This window comes from Pyxicephalus adspersus, chromosome 2 (genome assembly GCF_032062135.1).
Source record: "Pyxicephalus adspersus chromosome 2, UCB_Pads_2.0, whole genome shotgun sequence".
Taxonomy (NCBI): Eukaryota; Metazoa; Chordata; class Amphibia; order Anura; family Pyxicephalidae; genus Pyxicephalus; species Pyxicephalus adspersus.
Genome location: NC_092859.1, coordinates 39,846,541 through 39,864,735, shown reverse-complemented (window position 1 = coordinate 39,864,735; position 18,195 = coordinate 39,846,541). Strand labels below are relative to the sequence as shown.

Genomic DNA, 18,195 nt, shown 5'->3' with positions numbered 1-18,195 from the left:
GGCAGTCCCTCCTCCTCCAGCACGGTGCCATTTCCATGTATAAGGGAGAAGAGGTAATCTTGATGTTCTGGGCTTTCAGAAAGTGAACAGGGTGATGCTGGATGTCATTGCAAGCCAAAAGATGAGTGTCAGTTAAAGTAATTAATATGTATTTACTTATGGGCAGCATTTTGTCACTCACTGTGTGACCCTTAGCACTTGCATACAGTAGTTTGTATTTGATTTGATAAGGTGCTCCCTAATGAAGGAATTCTATTCTTTAGTGTGGCTTCCTATTTAACATAAAAACTTTTTTTTTTCTAAGCAATTTCTAAGTTAGCTGTAGGGAGAACAGATATGGAAGTATTTTTTTGCAGTAAAGGCAGTGATCTCCAACAGTCACATGTGATGTGTTTACAGTCTAAGACTGCATCTGAAAGTATGTCCCTAGTCTTTAACAAATCATATTGCATGTTTCACAGTTTCTGATCAACTTCTGTACTACGATTGCTTTCTTTGATCATCTCCTGTCACTTTCACAGATTCTACTCATTTCCTGCACCATGCCTGCAGGCTCTGACCATCTCCTTAACCATACATGCAGTCTCCAACTATGTCTTGTAAATGTTTCCATAATCTTTGACCATCTTCTGTTGTATGTCTGCAGCTTTTGGTAGCATTACATTCATCGAATAATATGCATGGTCCATGGGGGTGTAATATTTGGACCTTCCTACATCAAGAATGGTAACCACTTCTTCTTTAAAGTACACACGTTATGAAATTTGACAATTCTACCCAAGCACATGATGGAAACATGTGGAAGTTACCTTGAAAACAATGAAAACAGAATGTTCAATTATTAAGTCTTTCCATTTATATGCAAACCAGTTTATATGCCTCCCTGTTGGTCTTTTAATGTAACAGGCTGATAAGCAGGGATGACTATGAGATGGTGTGGTCAACTTTTATAAATAAAAAGTAAGCTTACGATATAACTTTAGCTGGTGATTTACTGGTTGTGAATTTCGGTTATCTCTGTAGGTAACCTCCGCATAATTTCTTTGTTTTGTGATATGTTTATTTTAAAGCCAACTCTACAGACAAACTCTAGACATATAAGGAAGCTGGTGTACCTTTGGTTTGCATTTCTGTCCACCCATTTTTTGGATTGGCATAGCTCGAATACACCGCATGCATTTTTTCATATCTTCAGCATGAAACCATGAAAAGAGAAGCAGGAGTGCAAAGAGAGCATATCTCTGTAACTTGATAAAACCTGTTTCATAATGAGAAGCCATATTATGCAGAACGGCAGCACGGTGGTCTTTGTAACGCTAGGTCCCAGGTTCGAATCTCGGCCAGGACACTATCTGCATTGCAGGAGTTTGCAGGTTTCTTTGGGTTCCCTCCGGGTACTCTGGTTTCCTCCCACATTCCAAAAACATGCAGTTAGGTTTATTGGTTTCCCCCACAAATTTATCTTGGACAATAATCAAGACATATGACTATGGTAGGGGCATTAGATTGAGATTGTGACCCCCGTCGAAGGACAGCTAGTGACATATAATATTAATTCTGTAGAGCATACACATACCCATATAATAATATATATGGGTATTAATAAAAATGACAACATATGAAATAACCACCGAGACACTTTATTTGATCTTGGCTTGATCCTACCACCCTTGTGAAAGATCTAAAATTGGCTTTGGTGTGGAAAAAATCATCACTTTTCATCTTGTACACAGCAGTATCTGGTACAGGAAGGTAATATGAATCACTGCATCACTTCCATTTAATTTCCTTTGGGTTTTTTGATCCCATCTCTGCCCCCACCCCATTCCCCCCACTATTTTTAATTCTTTGGTGCACATTCAGTTTCATGGTGTCATAAAAGGTCCATAATGCTATCTACCACAAAGACATTTGGTGTGTGGGTTTCCCCTGGCATCTGACAGGTTCAAGGATAACTTAATATTCTCCTTTTAGTCGTCTCCCCCACAGATGGTCAGTAAGGCTTTGCGATAATCTCCGGATGTTTCACTCTGCAAAAATAATTATGAGAAAGATGTAAATCATGCACTAAGAGATGACAGAAGATAAGATACAAATATTTTCTTTTTATCCTTTGCTCATTTACAATACAGGACTGCTAGCTCTGCATTTTATGTGATGACTTTAGAGTGCCTGTGATTGAAGAGAAGAGGCTTCAGGGTACTGGTAGCATAGAAACGGGGGAAGCACTCAGAAGTAAGGAAACGTAAACAAAACTGCACTTTAGCATTACCCCAAACACGAAGGAACATGTAACCTTTACAATGCAGAAAGAGTTCCAATTACTTTATCCTTCAGACCCAAAAGTATATAATATTTTGTTGCTCCTGGTGGCTAAAAAGTATTGAAGGGAAGAAAATATGTGCTGCTCAGAAAAAGAAGATTGAAGAGACCCTGTTAGGTACCCTGTTACTCACCCATCAGGCAGCCTGTCTGTCGTATTTCCCCCCTTTTTCCAGCACTGCAGCATCCATTAGTGTATTTACCATTCAAAATTTCGGGTACTAAATGCGTGTGTCCTCTAACATGCACCACAGTTCTGTCTTCGGAACATTATATTACTTAAGGACGTGGGAGCAGGAGAATGTGACTACAATGCATGGTGAATGGCAAGGAATCTAAAAATGGCGAAGGCTGCAGTGCTGAAACTTGGGAAGATAGGATACACAGGCAACTGGAAAGGCAAATAAAATTATATTGCTCTTAAAGGGCCATTTAGACTTATTTAGGAAGGTCTTTTTAGAATGAATGTGTTGCTTTACCCTGAATGGAAAACTTTGCCCTGCACACTTGAAAACTACTGCTAAATTATGGTAATAATACAAGTGATGTCTACTCCACAAACTAATATGGATACAGGAAAAGTTAGCTGTCATTTAGAAAAATATTCTTAGAGAAAATTTTCAGAGAACACTCAGGAAAAGTAGTTGTTCATTTTTAAACGATCGTTTATCAATATAAACTGTTTCCAGTAAAGGTTTTCCAGAAACACAAATGTGACAGAATAAATCTGGACAACATAAAATAGTCCTCTTAGCTCAGAAAACTATCAGGAATTTGGGGTCTTTCCTGAATGGGGTTTTCCATTAAACAATAAATCTGCAGTTCAAGTTTAAGATGCTATATTTGACCATAGTGATCATTGAATGGTAAGGCCAATAAAGGATTTTTGCAAGACAGTGGGGAATTCCAGAATAATGTGATAACATTGCAATAACAGCGGAAGACATGTCTCATATTGCAGCACGGCTTGTACAAACCAAATATATTTTTATACAGAGATATGATCGAGTCGGTTCTGCAGTTATTTTAATTGAAATGATGTTAGTGCAGACTTAAAACCCAAATGAACATTTTTTATTCATTATAATGCAATCAGGGTTGCAATTTTCTTTTTAATTTATTAGTGCACAGAAGAATTTATTAAAAATACTTATGCAGAAAGAGTTCTGGAGATCTAGACCTCAACTCAATATGCAGTGCAACATGTCCTGGCACAATGCTCCAATAACCAACGCTGCATATTGATTGGAGCAGTCCGAAGGACACCTTTATAACAGCAATGTCAATTTGTCTGCATGGATGTGACATGGATCTACCTAGTTCATTTCATAAGAGGAAGGTGTGCTTATTAGGTCATATCATCTATTGAAGGTGTGCTTATTATATCATATCATCTATTAATAAAATTTCCCTTTACTATGACAGATTTACAATAGCAAAAGTCAGAGGGAATTCCTGATCTGTTTATATGTTCCTGATTAGAAGTAATTTTGTTGTAGCTGATCTACAACTTTTACTGCAATCATCTAAACCTACTGCACCCTTAAAAAATCACTTTGATGTCGGCTTCCCTATTAAACCAATCTAACAATTTCCCCCCCAACTTTAGAGCAGGGGTGTCCAAACTTTTTGCAAAGAGGGCCAGATTTGGTGAGGTGAAAATGTGTGGGGGGGGCGACCATTCAGCACGTATTAAGGATTTGTGTGGGCGTGGTTTGCACGGGTCCCACACAGCACATGCCCACCAGGGTGATGTGAGGGATTCCCTGTGCACGGAGTTCGGTGTCAGTGTGGACTCTGCACTTGGAATCAGAGTGGGCATGGTCTGTGTGGGTCCCGCACAGCATACGTCCACATATAATGACGCACACATGGGGACTCCCATTCTGCCGATTATGCCCACCGAGTAGCGGGCCGATAATTGCAAGGTGGTTGATCAACTCTAATGAAATATAAAATAGCTTTTTTGTACGTGTGTATTTTATACTGTGGTCAAGAGTGCTGGCGGGCTGCATAATATTGATTTTATGACAGAGGCTGTGGGCCGGTGAAAATCTAAACATATGCCGCAATTGGCGCCCGGGCCTGACTTTGGACATGCCTGCCCTAGAGGAATGAAAACTTCCAGGTTTGTTCATCGCTAATATTGATGAGTGGCTCGAAGCACAAAAAGTTTGAAGAAGAAGACAACAACCAAGCCTTCTGGGAGAAAAGCTCAGTAGCGGTAGGCTTGGCCACCAAGACAAATCGGTCTTGGTCACATAATTACTTGCTGGATTTAAAATCTGGATAATCTACTGTGACAGGATCAGAGCATTTCATTTTAACTTCCACACTGCGATGACACAGTTACCAATTAGTCAGTTAGGATAATGTAACAAACATAGATATTAGTGTTTCCTTGTTGGCTAATTACCTCAATGCAGTGATGCAGGGACTTTTCATAAGCATCCTTAAACTCTTTCCGAATGTTAAACAGGTCAATTTCACTTCTGGAGATAAGGATTCTGGTCAGCGTTCGCTCCTCTGTTCCAGCCCCCTGTGGACAAAACATGAGTACACAATCAATGTTTATAAGGGGGAACGAATCACAAGTCCCAACTGTTATAAACACATTTATGTTCTTCATACCCATGGAGGATTTCAGTAGATGCCAAAAAATAGAAAACACCTGATACTTTTTTTAAAATCTATTTGTGGTTTCTGGGTCTGCATTGCTGCCTAGTCAGTTATGATGAGTTCTCAAACTACTTGTTGGATTTTGTCATTTTTTATATTTTGGAGAATGCAGTCAAATACAACAGACAGGTACAGTTCAGAACAGGTGAGCAGAAAGCTCCTGGGGTATCCAAGAAATAGATGAATTGGGCTGACTCAGACCACTGGGCTTCACCAATGTTCTCCTTTAGACTGACTAACCCCTTAAAGATACAGGTGAGAATAAAACAAAGTATCCATAATTTAGGTGAAAACATGGCAGAATGGAAGGGTGGAAGGTTAAACAACAGGGTTTGTGTTAAGAATTATACATTCAAGGGGCATTGACAGTTACTCTGTTAGTATGGTTTTTAGGATGTGGTTTTCATAGAGGAATGAGGTACACCATTATAATTCTTACCTTCATTGCTTTATAGAGGCGCTCAGCAAAGAAGCCTGGTTTATTCTTCACACTCCGTACTAGTAAAAAGAAAGAACAAAAATAAATGAACACACTTTTTAGGAGGTTCTAACACTGATTTTATTGATCATTCTGAGGCAATGTGCACTAGTAGGATAAAGCTGAAACAACACTGGAAAATAAGCAACTTACATCTTGTAAATATTTCTGTGGATGTGATGTGATGCTTCAAAAGGACCAAATGAAACTATTATATCTACTGAATTTGGTTTTTGGTCACGTTTCTTGAAAAAGCTCCTAACTTTTTGGGCTGTTTTTTGTATGGAAAAAGGGATGAAAGGTGAAACACATGCTCTACTATGCTTACAAATCATCATCTTTTTGTCTATGGCCATCGGGGGGATACAGGGGTAGTTGGTCTCCCTAACTAGTCAACAATGTACAACTATAAGAGAAAATTTAAAAATGTTTTTTCATATTTATTACACATACAATATGAGAAAAGATGAAGGTGGCATAAAAAAAGGATTCAATAGACTTTACCAAGTGTAGAAATATTTCCGCAAACCAATACTCACCAATAGCTACAAAGGCATCTTTGACGTCACCTGACATTTCTTTCTTAATAGTTTGCTCAACATCATGGTTGGTCTGCTTAATAAACTCCTGGAAGACTATAAGACAGACAGAGGCTTACTAGAAATTACAATTCTAAAAAAAACCTATCAGCAGAGCGTAACAACAGAAGCCGTTAAAAATACTATATCCACATTTAAAAATGCAAAAGTAAAAGAACAGTGAAATATTCCCTGGTGGAGAATCAAAAACTGCCACTGAACCACACATACCTAAAAAGTTTCTCCACCAGGAAATGTTTTGGTGAATGTCAGGTTCACAACTTTGTAAATAGACCCTTATATGTGTAATAAAAATTTTACATTCCCCTGTTCAGCATTATGATTAATGTGCAAACTCAATAAACAAAACTGTAGACTGCTTGCATGCATCAGACAAAAGCTGGAACAATATTCACCTCTTCTGAGATGTGGGTAGCTGCGAGTACAAAGGATGGTCATAAAACGGGTTTCTAAGGAGGAAGAGTCACCGGATCCTGAATCTGCCACTTCCTGCAAGGCCAAGCAACAATCCACAAGGAATAGGGGGAGACACAAATAGGAAGGTCAGTAAAATATTTGATGTTAGCAGTTATATTGTAAACATTTCAGTTTAATAGGGAACAAACAATGACATAGATATGGTTAAATAAAACATATACCCTTTAGAGGTCTCTAAGAGATGAGTAAAAAACAAAAAGAGTTGGGTAGGGGGGTTGCTGGGAGTTAGATAAAGTTAATCTATACAAAAGTTATTCTCTTAAGCAAACCATTTTCTTATACTTCTGCATCAAGCAAAGCATAGGGTTGACTTAAGGTCAACCTTTTACAAAAGAAAATCATCTCTCCTACAGTTCCTAATTGTTTAGCTGTCATCCAAACAAAGCTTTTTCTGTTTTGCATTGGAAATGGAATGGATCCCAATACAGCCATGCATCTGCTATGCATAACTCTGCTGAGCTGGGATCGTCTAGAGCTGTACCTTTTTTTTTTTGTGTCTGTTTTTCCTGCCTGGGTGTCATATTGATGGTTTGGGTTTTATGGACATTCATTTTTATTCAATTTCCTTTGCTGCATGTTTGTTCTGAATCTGTATTTTAGAAGTTTTTAGGTCAAGCATGACAACACTATCATTTTCAGAGAGGGGTCACCAAGGGCACTTTGGTCATTAAGGATATTATATAAATCATCTGATGACCATTCCTTCATGGAGCCAGTAAAAATACTCTGTTTTTCCAGATATGGAGAGGAACATAAACTCTTATGTGTTTAGTGTTCTGGCCTAGCTGCAAATCCCTAGCCTAGAGTGCTGACACATAACAGAGCAGGTGATGTTAGCATCCCTCAAGACTCTTACACCAGCAGAAACTAATTATATTGGTGCTGATAGAGAAAGAAGCGGTGGGGGATCACTGGAAAGACAAGTATAATGGGAACCAAGGGTGACACTATCGGCCTGATTTATTAAACCTCTCCAAGGCTGGGGAGGATACACTTTTATCAGTGAAGCTGGGTGATCCAGCAAACCCGGAATGGATCTGGTCCAGGACTTTGAAGAAATACATTCCAGGTTTGCTGTATCACCCAGCTTCACAGATGAAAGTGTATCCTCTACAGCCTTGGAGAGCTTTAATAATTCAGGGCCAATCACTTTGTCCTGATCATTAGTGCAAATCGCAGTGATAATTGTGTTAAAATATTCCTTTGGGTTGGATTGCAGAAAAAGTGGGTTAAAGGCTGTAGGCCACTGGTATTTGTGTTGTGGTAAGCCTCCAAAACCCTAATAAACCCTAACTCATTTGCTCATTAAAACCTATCATGTGCCATACCGTTATCTATTGTTTATTTGTATGACGGGTATCATTTTCTATTTCACCTTTACTTAACTCAACCCCCAATTTTTTTACTTTTTCCACTTAATAGATCAACAGGTAGAAATGCACATCTTTTATATTTATAATATTTTTTTCATAAACATAAATGTAATAAATTGCTATACAGGAGAAAGAATGGAAGATATAGGATTATTACTCACCAGGACTGAAGCAATAATCTATGAACAAGAGAAGAAATAATCAAAATTAAAGAATGCTTAAAATCAGAAAGGAAATTCTACCACACAAGATAACAAATTGGCATGTGTTGAAAATAAAGAGGACATAAAATAACTCAAGTAGAAGAATGTTCCTTAGAGAGAACATAAATGTGGGTACCTACAGATAACCAATTCTTGTTACCCAAAATGATCAACAATTATCTTTTGGGGGTTCCTTAGTCTATAGAGGCGAATGAGGGAGATGGCCCGGCTACATCCCCACACATTAGAAACAAGCTATTGTTCCTGTAAGTTAGGTGATCAATGCTAGGGGACAGCTGTACTAATACTACATTGGTAATCTTGGCTATAAGGAGGAAAATCTGTTGTTGGTTCTGTTGAGTTTTTATCTGTATGTGCTAATTATAAAGTGCAGTGACATATAGCAACAAAACAGCAGTTATCCTGTACGGACAACAACACACTGATTGTTTGCTATCAGTTACTGCATTTGGGGATCACAAATTACTAAGCTAAATTTATCGATCTGTTTCTTCCTCTATAATCAATACTTGGGAGAATAACAGATTCACATCACAATGCAATACAACTGAGTTGTAGTGCATGCATTATTGTGCATTAATGAGTGTTATTTGATGCATTTAGCAGCCCATGCAACGAACTCCAACATAAAATATAAGCTACCTGCACTTTTTCACAGCATTGCATTGCAGGTGGTGAGAATAGACTAACTGCATCTTAAGTCTCCTGCAAGGTAAGTAGCAGTGTATTTTGTATACTAGTTTTGTTTTATTCTAGCATACATCACCACCTAGTGGTTAGGACACATTCCATCACAGCCATCTTAACATTGCATACCTGTCACATAAACTTATTTAAAAGTGGTATGGGAGTTTAGCGTAAGCCTTAGAGATTTAATGATTTGGAGAAAAAAAAAGAAGAAAAGTGCAATACTAATGTCCAGTTGAGAAAAATACGAAATAAACTTTGAAAACTTTATAACTTACCTTAGCATCTTCTATGGCTTTGTCAAGGTCTTCACCGCCCTCGTCACGGTTAGCCTAACAAAAAACAGAAATACAGAAACTAAATGACAGCCATAAATACTTACTAGGGTTTAACAATATGACTCATAAGGCCCAAATATAGTAAACAATCAATTAGATGTTCTCCATGTTGTTAGATAAAAGATCCATTGTCTGTTTAGAATGTAATGTAATTAATACATGTATTATTATCATCCTCAATGGTGGCTGAATTATGCTGACCTATGCCTGTCTACATTCAATTACAAGCTTTTTGATCAAAGGATTTATATATAGTTTATCTGTTTGTACGCAGTAGGATTAAGAGTCTGTCTCTCTATATATGGTATACCTATCCACAAACCTACTTCATACAATGCATGCCACTTGTAAAATATGGAAGATCTCCATAAATATAGTTAGCATTTACTTAAAATTTACGTAAAAAAAAAAAGGTTACCAACCGATGCCAATGAAACAAGGATCCTCTTAAAGTGGCCGGATGTGTCTGAGCTTATAGCATCTTCCAGTGACTTGTGGTAAGCTGAGTTAGGATAGAACATGAATATATTACATTTGTTAAAAACTCTTTTACCACTTGTAAAGCATTCAGCTACAAAGTTTATGCACAACATTTTTATTTTTATATTATTATTATTGATAAGCTTGTATATTTAACTGGTTGAACAAACAAATAGAACAATTGGTGTCTGCAAAGGTTGTTACTCCATCAGGTCATGGGATAACTACTAACAGATATACAATGGAGGATTTTTTTTAGAAGATCTATCATGTGCACATGTAATTTTTTTTTAATGTATTAACTATGACTCTCTAGCCTTGAGTACCCCAGGAAAACGGTTTGGGTATATTTTAAAATAATGCATTTAAAATTGTAAGTATGATTTTTATAATTAAGGTGTTCTGTGGGGAAGAAGGGACTTCTATTACAACACGCTCCACTTTGTGCTTTGTTGATACACTTTGAATTTCATTATGATGGTTCCTTTTTGGGATTAGCCGGTGAACTCCTAATTGGATTTTGTTTATTTTTCTATTACTTGAGAGTTTAAAAGTCACAAATCTGTGTAACTCATTAGGATAAACTATATACAAAACAGATAAATACACATCTATCTATCTCTATCTATCTATCTATCTATCTATCTATCTTCTCTATCAGTATAAGATGATTTTTACATATTGCCAAAATGATAGTTATATATTAATTAAAATACTAATCAGTGTTTGTAGTGTCACTCATCTTTCAACTTATCTCATGAAAGAAGTAAACTATTGTCAATTTTCTCGGCTTACCTTCTAGATAAGCTTGACTGATAGCTTTGATCTCCTGGTTGTTTCTTGTGGCTAGAATTTCAATTAAGACTTTCTCATCTGTGCCAGCACCCTGCAGATAAAGAGAACATCTTATATTCTAATATTACTGGTATATAACAGTTTTTGTAATTTATAGCTATGGTTTAATTTATTGATATCACAACTATAAAATTCAACAAAACAGGAAAATTAAATCATCCATCCGGCATACAGAGCTTCCCTATAAAGACTGCTTAATATTAAAAGGCCATCATTCTGGTGAGAAGTAATGAGTTTGCAGAGTCTGGTACATCTTGCCATGTTCAAATTTTCTACAAAGTATGAAAATCTGTCTTTTTCAAGTACTAATACATCGACTGATATATTTAGATGCACAAATACTTTCTGATCTTTGTACCATCAATAAATGTTTTCTTTCTATATTTTAAAGCAGTGTTAAAAAAATGAGACAACATAAGTCAATAACACCAAAAAATTTACCGCTATGGCTTTGTTTATTTGCTTAGCGTCAAACTCAGCTGGTGTCATCATGAGTCCCAGGATCACTTTGGCCAAGGTTCCAGAGAGCTCTGACTTCAAATCAGCCATCAGGTCCTACAGAAAAGACAAACATATTGCCATGTTAGTGAAGTAATTTACAGGTGTATCCATGTGGAATAGGTAAGGTGGCACTTATTTAATATGTAATAATAAAGAAAAACTTTCCTAAGATAGACATGAAAGCTGCCATTACTGACTTCTTATTTTGTAAATGCCAATTGGCTGGTTGTCAGGCTCATATTTTTGTTTTAATACTTTGTGCTCCTGGCATCTCCCACATATCTCTTTACTAAAAGTGCTCATTCACACTGATCTGAACACATCAATCTGCAGTACTTTGAGCTTGCATGCAACACAGCTCTGTAGATTGATTGGGCTACCAAGAGACTGCAATGCATATCTATTTACTGTAATCTGCTGCAATGCCAGTGAATGGCTCCACACTCAGCTTTGCATGTTACTGTGAGTTGATTTAAACTGAATATAGTTTTAGGACCCACTTACTCCAATGTGTTTACTGAGCACATTTTACCACACATGTATACAGAATGCCTTCACGCATGTTGCCCATAATGCAACAAAGTCCTTTAAAGGTCCCTTTGTAGATAATGGAATTGCAGAAAAACACACAGTTTTTGATGAATGCAGCATGAAAACACAGACAGAAAAAAGGAAATTCAGACATATCCAAAGTCTATACTTACGCGTCCAAAGTGTGACTTGAAAGCTTTTTTGATCTCTTGCCTCTGGGAATTGGAGCGCTTGGTAAGTATGTCGATAATGGTATCCTCATCAGTACCTGCAATATAAACACAACTAACTTAGCACACTGGGCCTGATTTATTAAAGGTCTCCAATGCTTTCATCAGTGATCCTGGGTTATCCAGCAAACCTGAAATGGATCTCGTCCAGGTTAACAAACATTTTCTGACAAATGCCAAATGATTTTAGGAAATCCATTCCAGGTTTGCCCCAGGTTCACTGATGATAGTGTATCTCCTTCAGCCTTGGAGGGCTCATTATATCCCGGTTTTTAATGGTTAGTACATCATGGAAACATAAAATTAACATGTATCCATTTACTCATTTAAGTCCTCTTCCAAAAAACCTTATCAATAATGTGAATCTCAACATGCACTCACTCTAGAGCTTTTTGTATGTCAGGCTCTACAGCAGGCTTCAGAGAATAACAAGGGCAAGATTAGCCTGCATCATTCAGCTAATAACATTCTCCTTTTTTCTACAAGGGGAGTTTAGAAACATGAAAGACCATGTACTGACACAATAGGGCAGACTAATTAAAGCTCTCCAAGGCTGGAGAGGATACACTTTCATCAGTGAAGCTGGGTAATCCAGCAAACCTGGAATTGGTTTCCCTCAAAGTCATTTGCTATTTGTTAGCAAATGTTTTCAATCCTGGACCAGATCGATTCTAGATTTGCTGGATCACCCAGCTTCACTGATGAAAGTGTATCCTCTCCAGCCCTGGAGCGCCTTAATAAATCGGGCTCAATGTTTTAGCTGTGTCTTAAATAGCAAACTAAATACTTGAGTAGAAAAGTAAACAATTATCATATTATTTCTACAATACAATCACAAGGCAAAATCTGTAAAGTGATACATTAAAGGCTTTATTGGACCCAGTAGTATCATAAGTAGGAAATTGAAACAGATAACATGCTATCTAATAAACCTGCTGAATCTATATTATTCTATGCTCTTTTGGTTTTGGTGCACTTTTGATTATAGGATGTGGCCCCATCTTGTCTGCCCCCCTTTTCTTAAATGTACATTCTCACAGAAAACACGAAACATTCTTCTACCTATAAATATGACAAGCATTGTGAGGGGAATTAAACTGTGATTATATGTATTCTGTCATGTCGTATCACAGCAGAATTCTAGGCAAACAGCGAAATAGATAGACAAAATACATATGTGAGAGCTGCTTTATGTGTCAAAGGATTTGCATTTCTGTCTAACAATTAACTAAGAAAAAATTACATAATTCAAAAAGCACAGCCTGTTTTCTTCTTCCATCATCATGTTCTTCTTCTATTCACCATGTTCAGTACTAAATTGTTACATTGGGTCTTTGTTACACTGAATGCAAAAGCTAATAGAAAATCTTACCAAAGCCTTTCATTGCTTTCCTCAAAGCCTTCCCATCACTGTCTGCATTAAAGTCAGCAGCAGGAAATACCGTGCCTTTCAACTAAAAGAGAAATTAGAAACATAAATATGTAACCCTGCCAATAACAAAGACTTTTAATACCTATTTTGTTACTGTGCCCTAAGTTTTGTAATATTACATTGCAGCCATGTATTTATGAAATCTGATATTACCAATTATGTATCAAAGCCTGTGCATTTTGGGTGTGTTTGAACAAGTCCTTTTTAATGTATCTTTGGTGGTTTCCTGCAAAATGATATAAAAATCAGGATGATTGATACCCATGGCTTGGTCGAAGGTTAGGACCCCTCCTCGTTTGCTGGGGGGACGGGTGCAGCTAGGCTGAAAAGCCTCTTCTGCGTCACATCTTGACTTAACCTTATCACGCCACTGAAAATCACACATGTAAAACACACCTAAGAGGCACAAAGTACCTACAACACACCTGTAGCACACCAAAATGCATGGGTGTGAATAAAGGCTAAGTATTGGAAAGACTTGATTGATGTCCACAATTTGGCATTGTAGATATTTATAGTAAATAGATCTGGAAAAAAAAATAATTTCCTGATATTACAGGAAACATTAAAGTAGTCATAAAAGTCTGCAAACGTTCATTTTTATTTTGTTTTATCAGCCAAGTACAGCAGCTTGGACTGGGGTTCTACAGGAAAATGTAAATCTTAAATCATTGCATTTTTGGGGTGAACTATTCTCACTGATGTTTTTATCAGGTCATCATGAATGCTATGGTTGTGGAAGTTTGCCTCATCTGTCCTGAGGATCCTGATACTAAAATTGCAATTTTTGGGGAATCCAATCCAGAACAGGAATAGACAGAATGTCTTCCAATAAGAATGTCAGTTCTGGTGACAGCCGTCTAACATGCGGACTTCCATCAATGATGATTTCCATTTTCTTCCTGTTTTTCCCATGTGTCTCCGGGGAAGGATTGAGAGGGAATTCTCCCCAACAGGAAACAAATCTTGGGGGTGGGGCCTCCTGTAGAGAAGGATTCTTGCGCTCATTGGGAGTGATTTTTTAAAGCTCTCCAAGGCTAGAGAAGATACACTTTCATCAGTGAAACTGGGTGATCCAGCAAACTTGGAATGGATCTGGTCCAAGACTGAAAACATTTGTTAACAAATAGCACATTACTTTGAAGAAAACAGTTCCAGATTTGCTGGATCACCAGGCTTCACTGTTGAAAGTGTATTCTCTCCAGCCTTGGAGAGTTTTATTAAATCAGGTCCATTGTAAGGACAGTAATCCGCCCCCAAAGGTCTTACATACTCATTTCAAAATCATCGAAAACATTCTGCAATCAATGGGAAGTATGATATATTCTAAGATCTGTGCTTCCACACAAAGATTAGGGTCTTTACAGTATAGTGATCACATTTTGTTGTGATTCACCTGAAATAATTAGCTGATTCAGTTCTGTTAAACTTTTATCTGCAATACATTACAATACAGAGGGTTCTGAAGTGTGTTTAGTAGTTCAGTCCCAAAATTCTATGAATAAGTGTCTTCCAAGGACACCCTATTGCTACATCCAAACTGTACTTTAACAGAATTACAGTACACGTCTTTTTAAGGCCTACCACCCCTCTTGTTACACCCAGTCATGTGACTAAAAATATTTGGCGCCTGCTAAGGATGAGTAGGATTAAAGTTGAAGCAAAGCCAATTTACAGGCCACGTGACCAATGCTGCAAGAAGGTCACACAACTGGACAGTAGAACAAAGTGAACACTCACAGACTTTTGTATATGACTGTTTACGTTTATAAGGGTTGTGCTAATTAACTTTATAGTAAGTAGCTGCATTTCCCATCTTAGGTCTTACATATTCAGTGTACTAGAAAGTCCATCTGGCAAGTCCCATTGTTCTGGGGCACAACAGAAATGACAAAGATAAGTGACAATTTTATAGATTCAGAGTAAGCAGGTAGAAACAGGAAACAAGCACAATGCATTGCTCTCTTGCCTGAGCCAGAATGCATTGGAAGAATCAAAAGGCAACAAAAAATAAAACAATTTCAATTTACCAGTGCTGTTTTATGAAGAAGCAAAGTGTTAGCAGGATATCTAGTACAATTTAGGAAACAAAATTAGATGGTTAGTGAAAGCACGCATGTTAGCTATGATTAAAGAAACATGTAGTAGGAGAACAACGTAGGCTGCTAGTGCTGATCTCCTTTTAAAAATTATAGTTACAAAGTTATCTTGCTGATCCCTTGACTTCATTACTATCTGAGTAACCGAGCCAAAACAATATGCTGATTGGGAGTTCAGACATCAATCTGACTTTGTTAGCAGCATCCTTGTATTTAGAAAGTATTGAAATCAAAGGACAAACATGACAGGGGATGAGCGATTGCAACTCACGTATTTCCTTTACTACAGGTCTGAAGCAAGCAAGCAGCAGAAAGGGAGGCTGTGAGGCTACTAGCTGGGTTATGTTGGCCTCTAAGCGGTAGGTGTATTAAGATAGAAGAGCAATATCATTCTGTGTTCCAACCTCGATACGTGAAGCAAGTGTCGCACTAAGCTCCCATTTCTGATAGGCTGCTTGGGCGGCTTCTGGGAAAAACTCCCCAGCGGCACTAAAAAGATGAAGAGGAAGAACTCACATGGTAAGATAAGCCTGAAATTAATAGATTCATTTAATCTTAAAGTATAACCTTTCTATATTATTCCTTCCCTGGTTCCTCCTGTTCCCCACATCAACAGGCTAATAAATAAAAACATTGTAATTTAGGTCCAGTAACATTATTGCTAGATCTTTAAAAAAACACAATTGTGCTTTAAAAAAAATTACGCTTTTATGCTGTACTAACAAAAATGGATGCAAGCAGTGGGCTGGCTTTTGGGAATAATAATGCAAATATTAAAATTCCTTCCTTGGCAAGTGTCAGCCTGGAGGAGTGGACTTTTTTAAATAAACCTCATTTGAATGCAGACCACCACAGGTAACACCTGTATATGATGCTAAGCCTCTATAATTGAAAGAACTAAAACCCATTAATTAAAAATAGGCAAGCTAGGGATAGGAAGGCTGGAAAGGAAAGAGCTGTAGGATGCTGGATGTCCATCAGTCAGGAAATAAGGTTTCTAATGCAATTTAGAGTAAGAAAATTCAATACAACTGCCTTTAGTAATGTGTAAGACTGGAGATTAGGCTGGAGTTTACTTGTTTGTGTGTGATAGTGTTCACACATTTTATATGTTTAAAGTGGTTAAAATACTATGCAGTGTATATGCAATGGGGTGAGTTGTCATTCATGTTTAATGCCACTTCTATGTGTGAACAGACACCTTCAGCACACTAAAAAGCATGTAGTAAAAACAAATTATTAAAAAAATAATAATTATGTGCGCAATTGTTTGCGCACAAAAAGTAGGTGGGCCCTAATTCCAGCAACACAGCAGGTTAAGGAGCTGCTGAAGATATTGTAACAATGAATCATAGGATCGATGAAGATTATTAGGAAAGCTACCATTTTTATACCAGTCTTGACTGGTGAATGATGCAGTCCAACAGCGGTTTATATAAATCAGTCCCAGCAACAGAATATTCAGTGTTTAAAAATGTAAAATATTAAACTAGATGTGATATAGGGGAGAGGAACCTGTACAAAAGTCCATCAGAATTCCCATTGTTGCTTGGGAGTTCACAATCCGTATATACTACTCTTTGTACTATGATATTGAAGATTTAAGAATATCAAAAAAAGTTCTGGAAAATCAAAAAACAGTAACAACTCATTTAAAAAGGTACCCATATATATAAAGAGATGCAAATAATCTAGGAAAAAAACGTTAAGCTGTGTTCTGCAATAAAATAGAATAGAAGCTGCTGATACATACTCATCATCGCCTCCACACAGGTTGAGCAGAGCCTTCTTGTACTCTCCAGATGTGTCATTCTGAAACAATTACAGCAAAGTAAACTTACAAAAGACCCATTCAAAATTGCTTTTAGAGCAGAGATGTCAAACTGCAGTCCTCAAGAGACTAAAACAACACATATTTTAAGTATTTCCAAACCAAACCAGACAAAAGTAAATTTATTTACTAAGATATGGTTTACAGAGTTAGAAAATGATTTGTGGCCTGTATGTGGCCTTGAGTTATGGCTATACATACATTTTAATATAATCTATTCTATGCCATTACTATGTCACACAGCATGGGCTTTTAAGAACAGAAAGTATTCACAAGCCTCGTTCTATCACCCAAAAGTAGAATAACTATTCCTCCATTTAGAATTACTATTACTGCACACCCAATTACCAAATGCACGCTCAGAACTTTTGGTGTACTGTACAGATGCAACCGTAGTTTCTATGCAACTGTAGTTTTCTTTAGTGTAGGGCTTTGGGGTATAGTACAGATTGGAAACTGTAGTTTCTATAGAGTAGGGCTTGGGACAAAGAAGCTCTGATAATCATAGGGTATGGTGAGTCCTCAGTAGAAGTGGAAATACTTTTTTGACATATTACTAAGCAGGTACTTTGTGCAATAGTAATTAGATCACCTTGATCATAGAGTACAAAGACTTTTCATATTGGGTCCGGAATGATTCCCTAATGTCCATCATATCAATCTCGCTACGTGACACCATAATCCGGACCAGGGTGTTGTCTGATGTGCCTAGACCCTGCAAATGAAAAAAAAATCAAATTAAACACTGCTACAGTTCTTAAAAGATAATAATATACAAACAAACTTGGCCATACATGTGTGAATTTTTCAGTTTCATTGAGAAGTCCATTTGATTGTTGTAACATATCAATTATAAATTAATTGTACATTTTTGAATTGAACAACCAAAACTGATCAATATCCAGTGTAGTACATTAAGAATCTCAAATGGCCAAGTCAAAATGTATGACAAGTTTTTAAAATCTCCTAATCAACTTCTGTTTGATTAAGTTTTGGGACATTCGCACATATGCTGATCTTCATTAAAAAGGTATTGATCAATTAATAATAGAATTAGTG

The 18,195-nt window shown here is 37.1% G+C and overlaps 1 protein-coding gene across 1 annotated transcript in view; it reads right to left on the bottom strand.

The window, feature by feature from the left end:
• Positions 1-1,619: 1,619 nt before the first annotated feature.
• The window catches only part of ANXA6 (annexin A6), a 45,073-nt gene continuing 28,497 nt past the window's right edge, over positions 1,620-18,195 (bottom strand). Inside the window, exons 12-26 of the mRNA XM_072400515.1 lie at positions 17,729-17,851; positions 17,059-17,117; positions 15,710-15,794; positions 13,147-13,228; positions 11,718-11,812; positions 10,954-11,067; positions 10,453-10,543; positions 9,600-9,679; positions 9,118-9,171; positions 8,090-8,107; positions 6,474-6,567; positions 6,019-6,114; positions 5,441-5,499; positions 4,739-4,861; positions 1,620-2,030 (exon numbers count right to left, since the gene is read on the bottom strand). Of these exons, the coding sequence (XP_072256616.1) occupies positions 1,971-2,030; positions 4,739-4,861; positions 5,441-5,499; positions 6,019-6,114; positions 6,474-6,567; positions 8,090-8,107; positions 9,118-9,171; positions 9,600-9,679; positions 10,453-10,543; positions 10,954-11,067; positions 11,718-11,812; positions 13,147-13,228; positions 15,710-15,794; positions 17,059-17,117; positions 17,729-17,851 (1,233 nt within the window). The 3' untranslated portion in view covers positions 1,620-1,970. The remainder of the gene's footprint in view (positions 2,031-4,738; positions 4,862-5,440; positions 5,500-6,018; positions 6,115-6,473; positions 6,568-8,089; positions 8,108-9,117; positions 9,172-9,599; positions 9,680-10,452; positions 10,544-10,953; positions 11,068-11,717; positions 11,813-13,146; positions 13,229-15,709; positions 15,795-17,058; positions 17,118-17,728; positions 17,852-18,195) is intronic.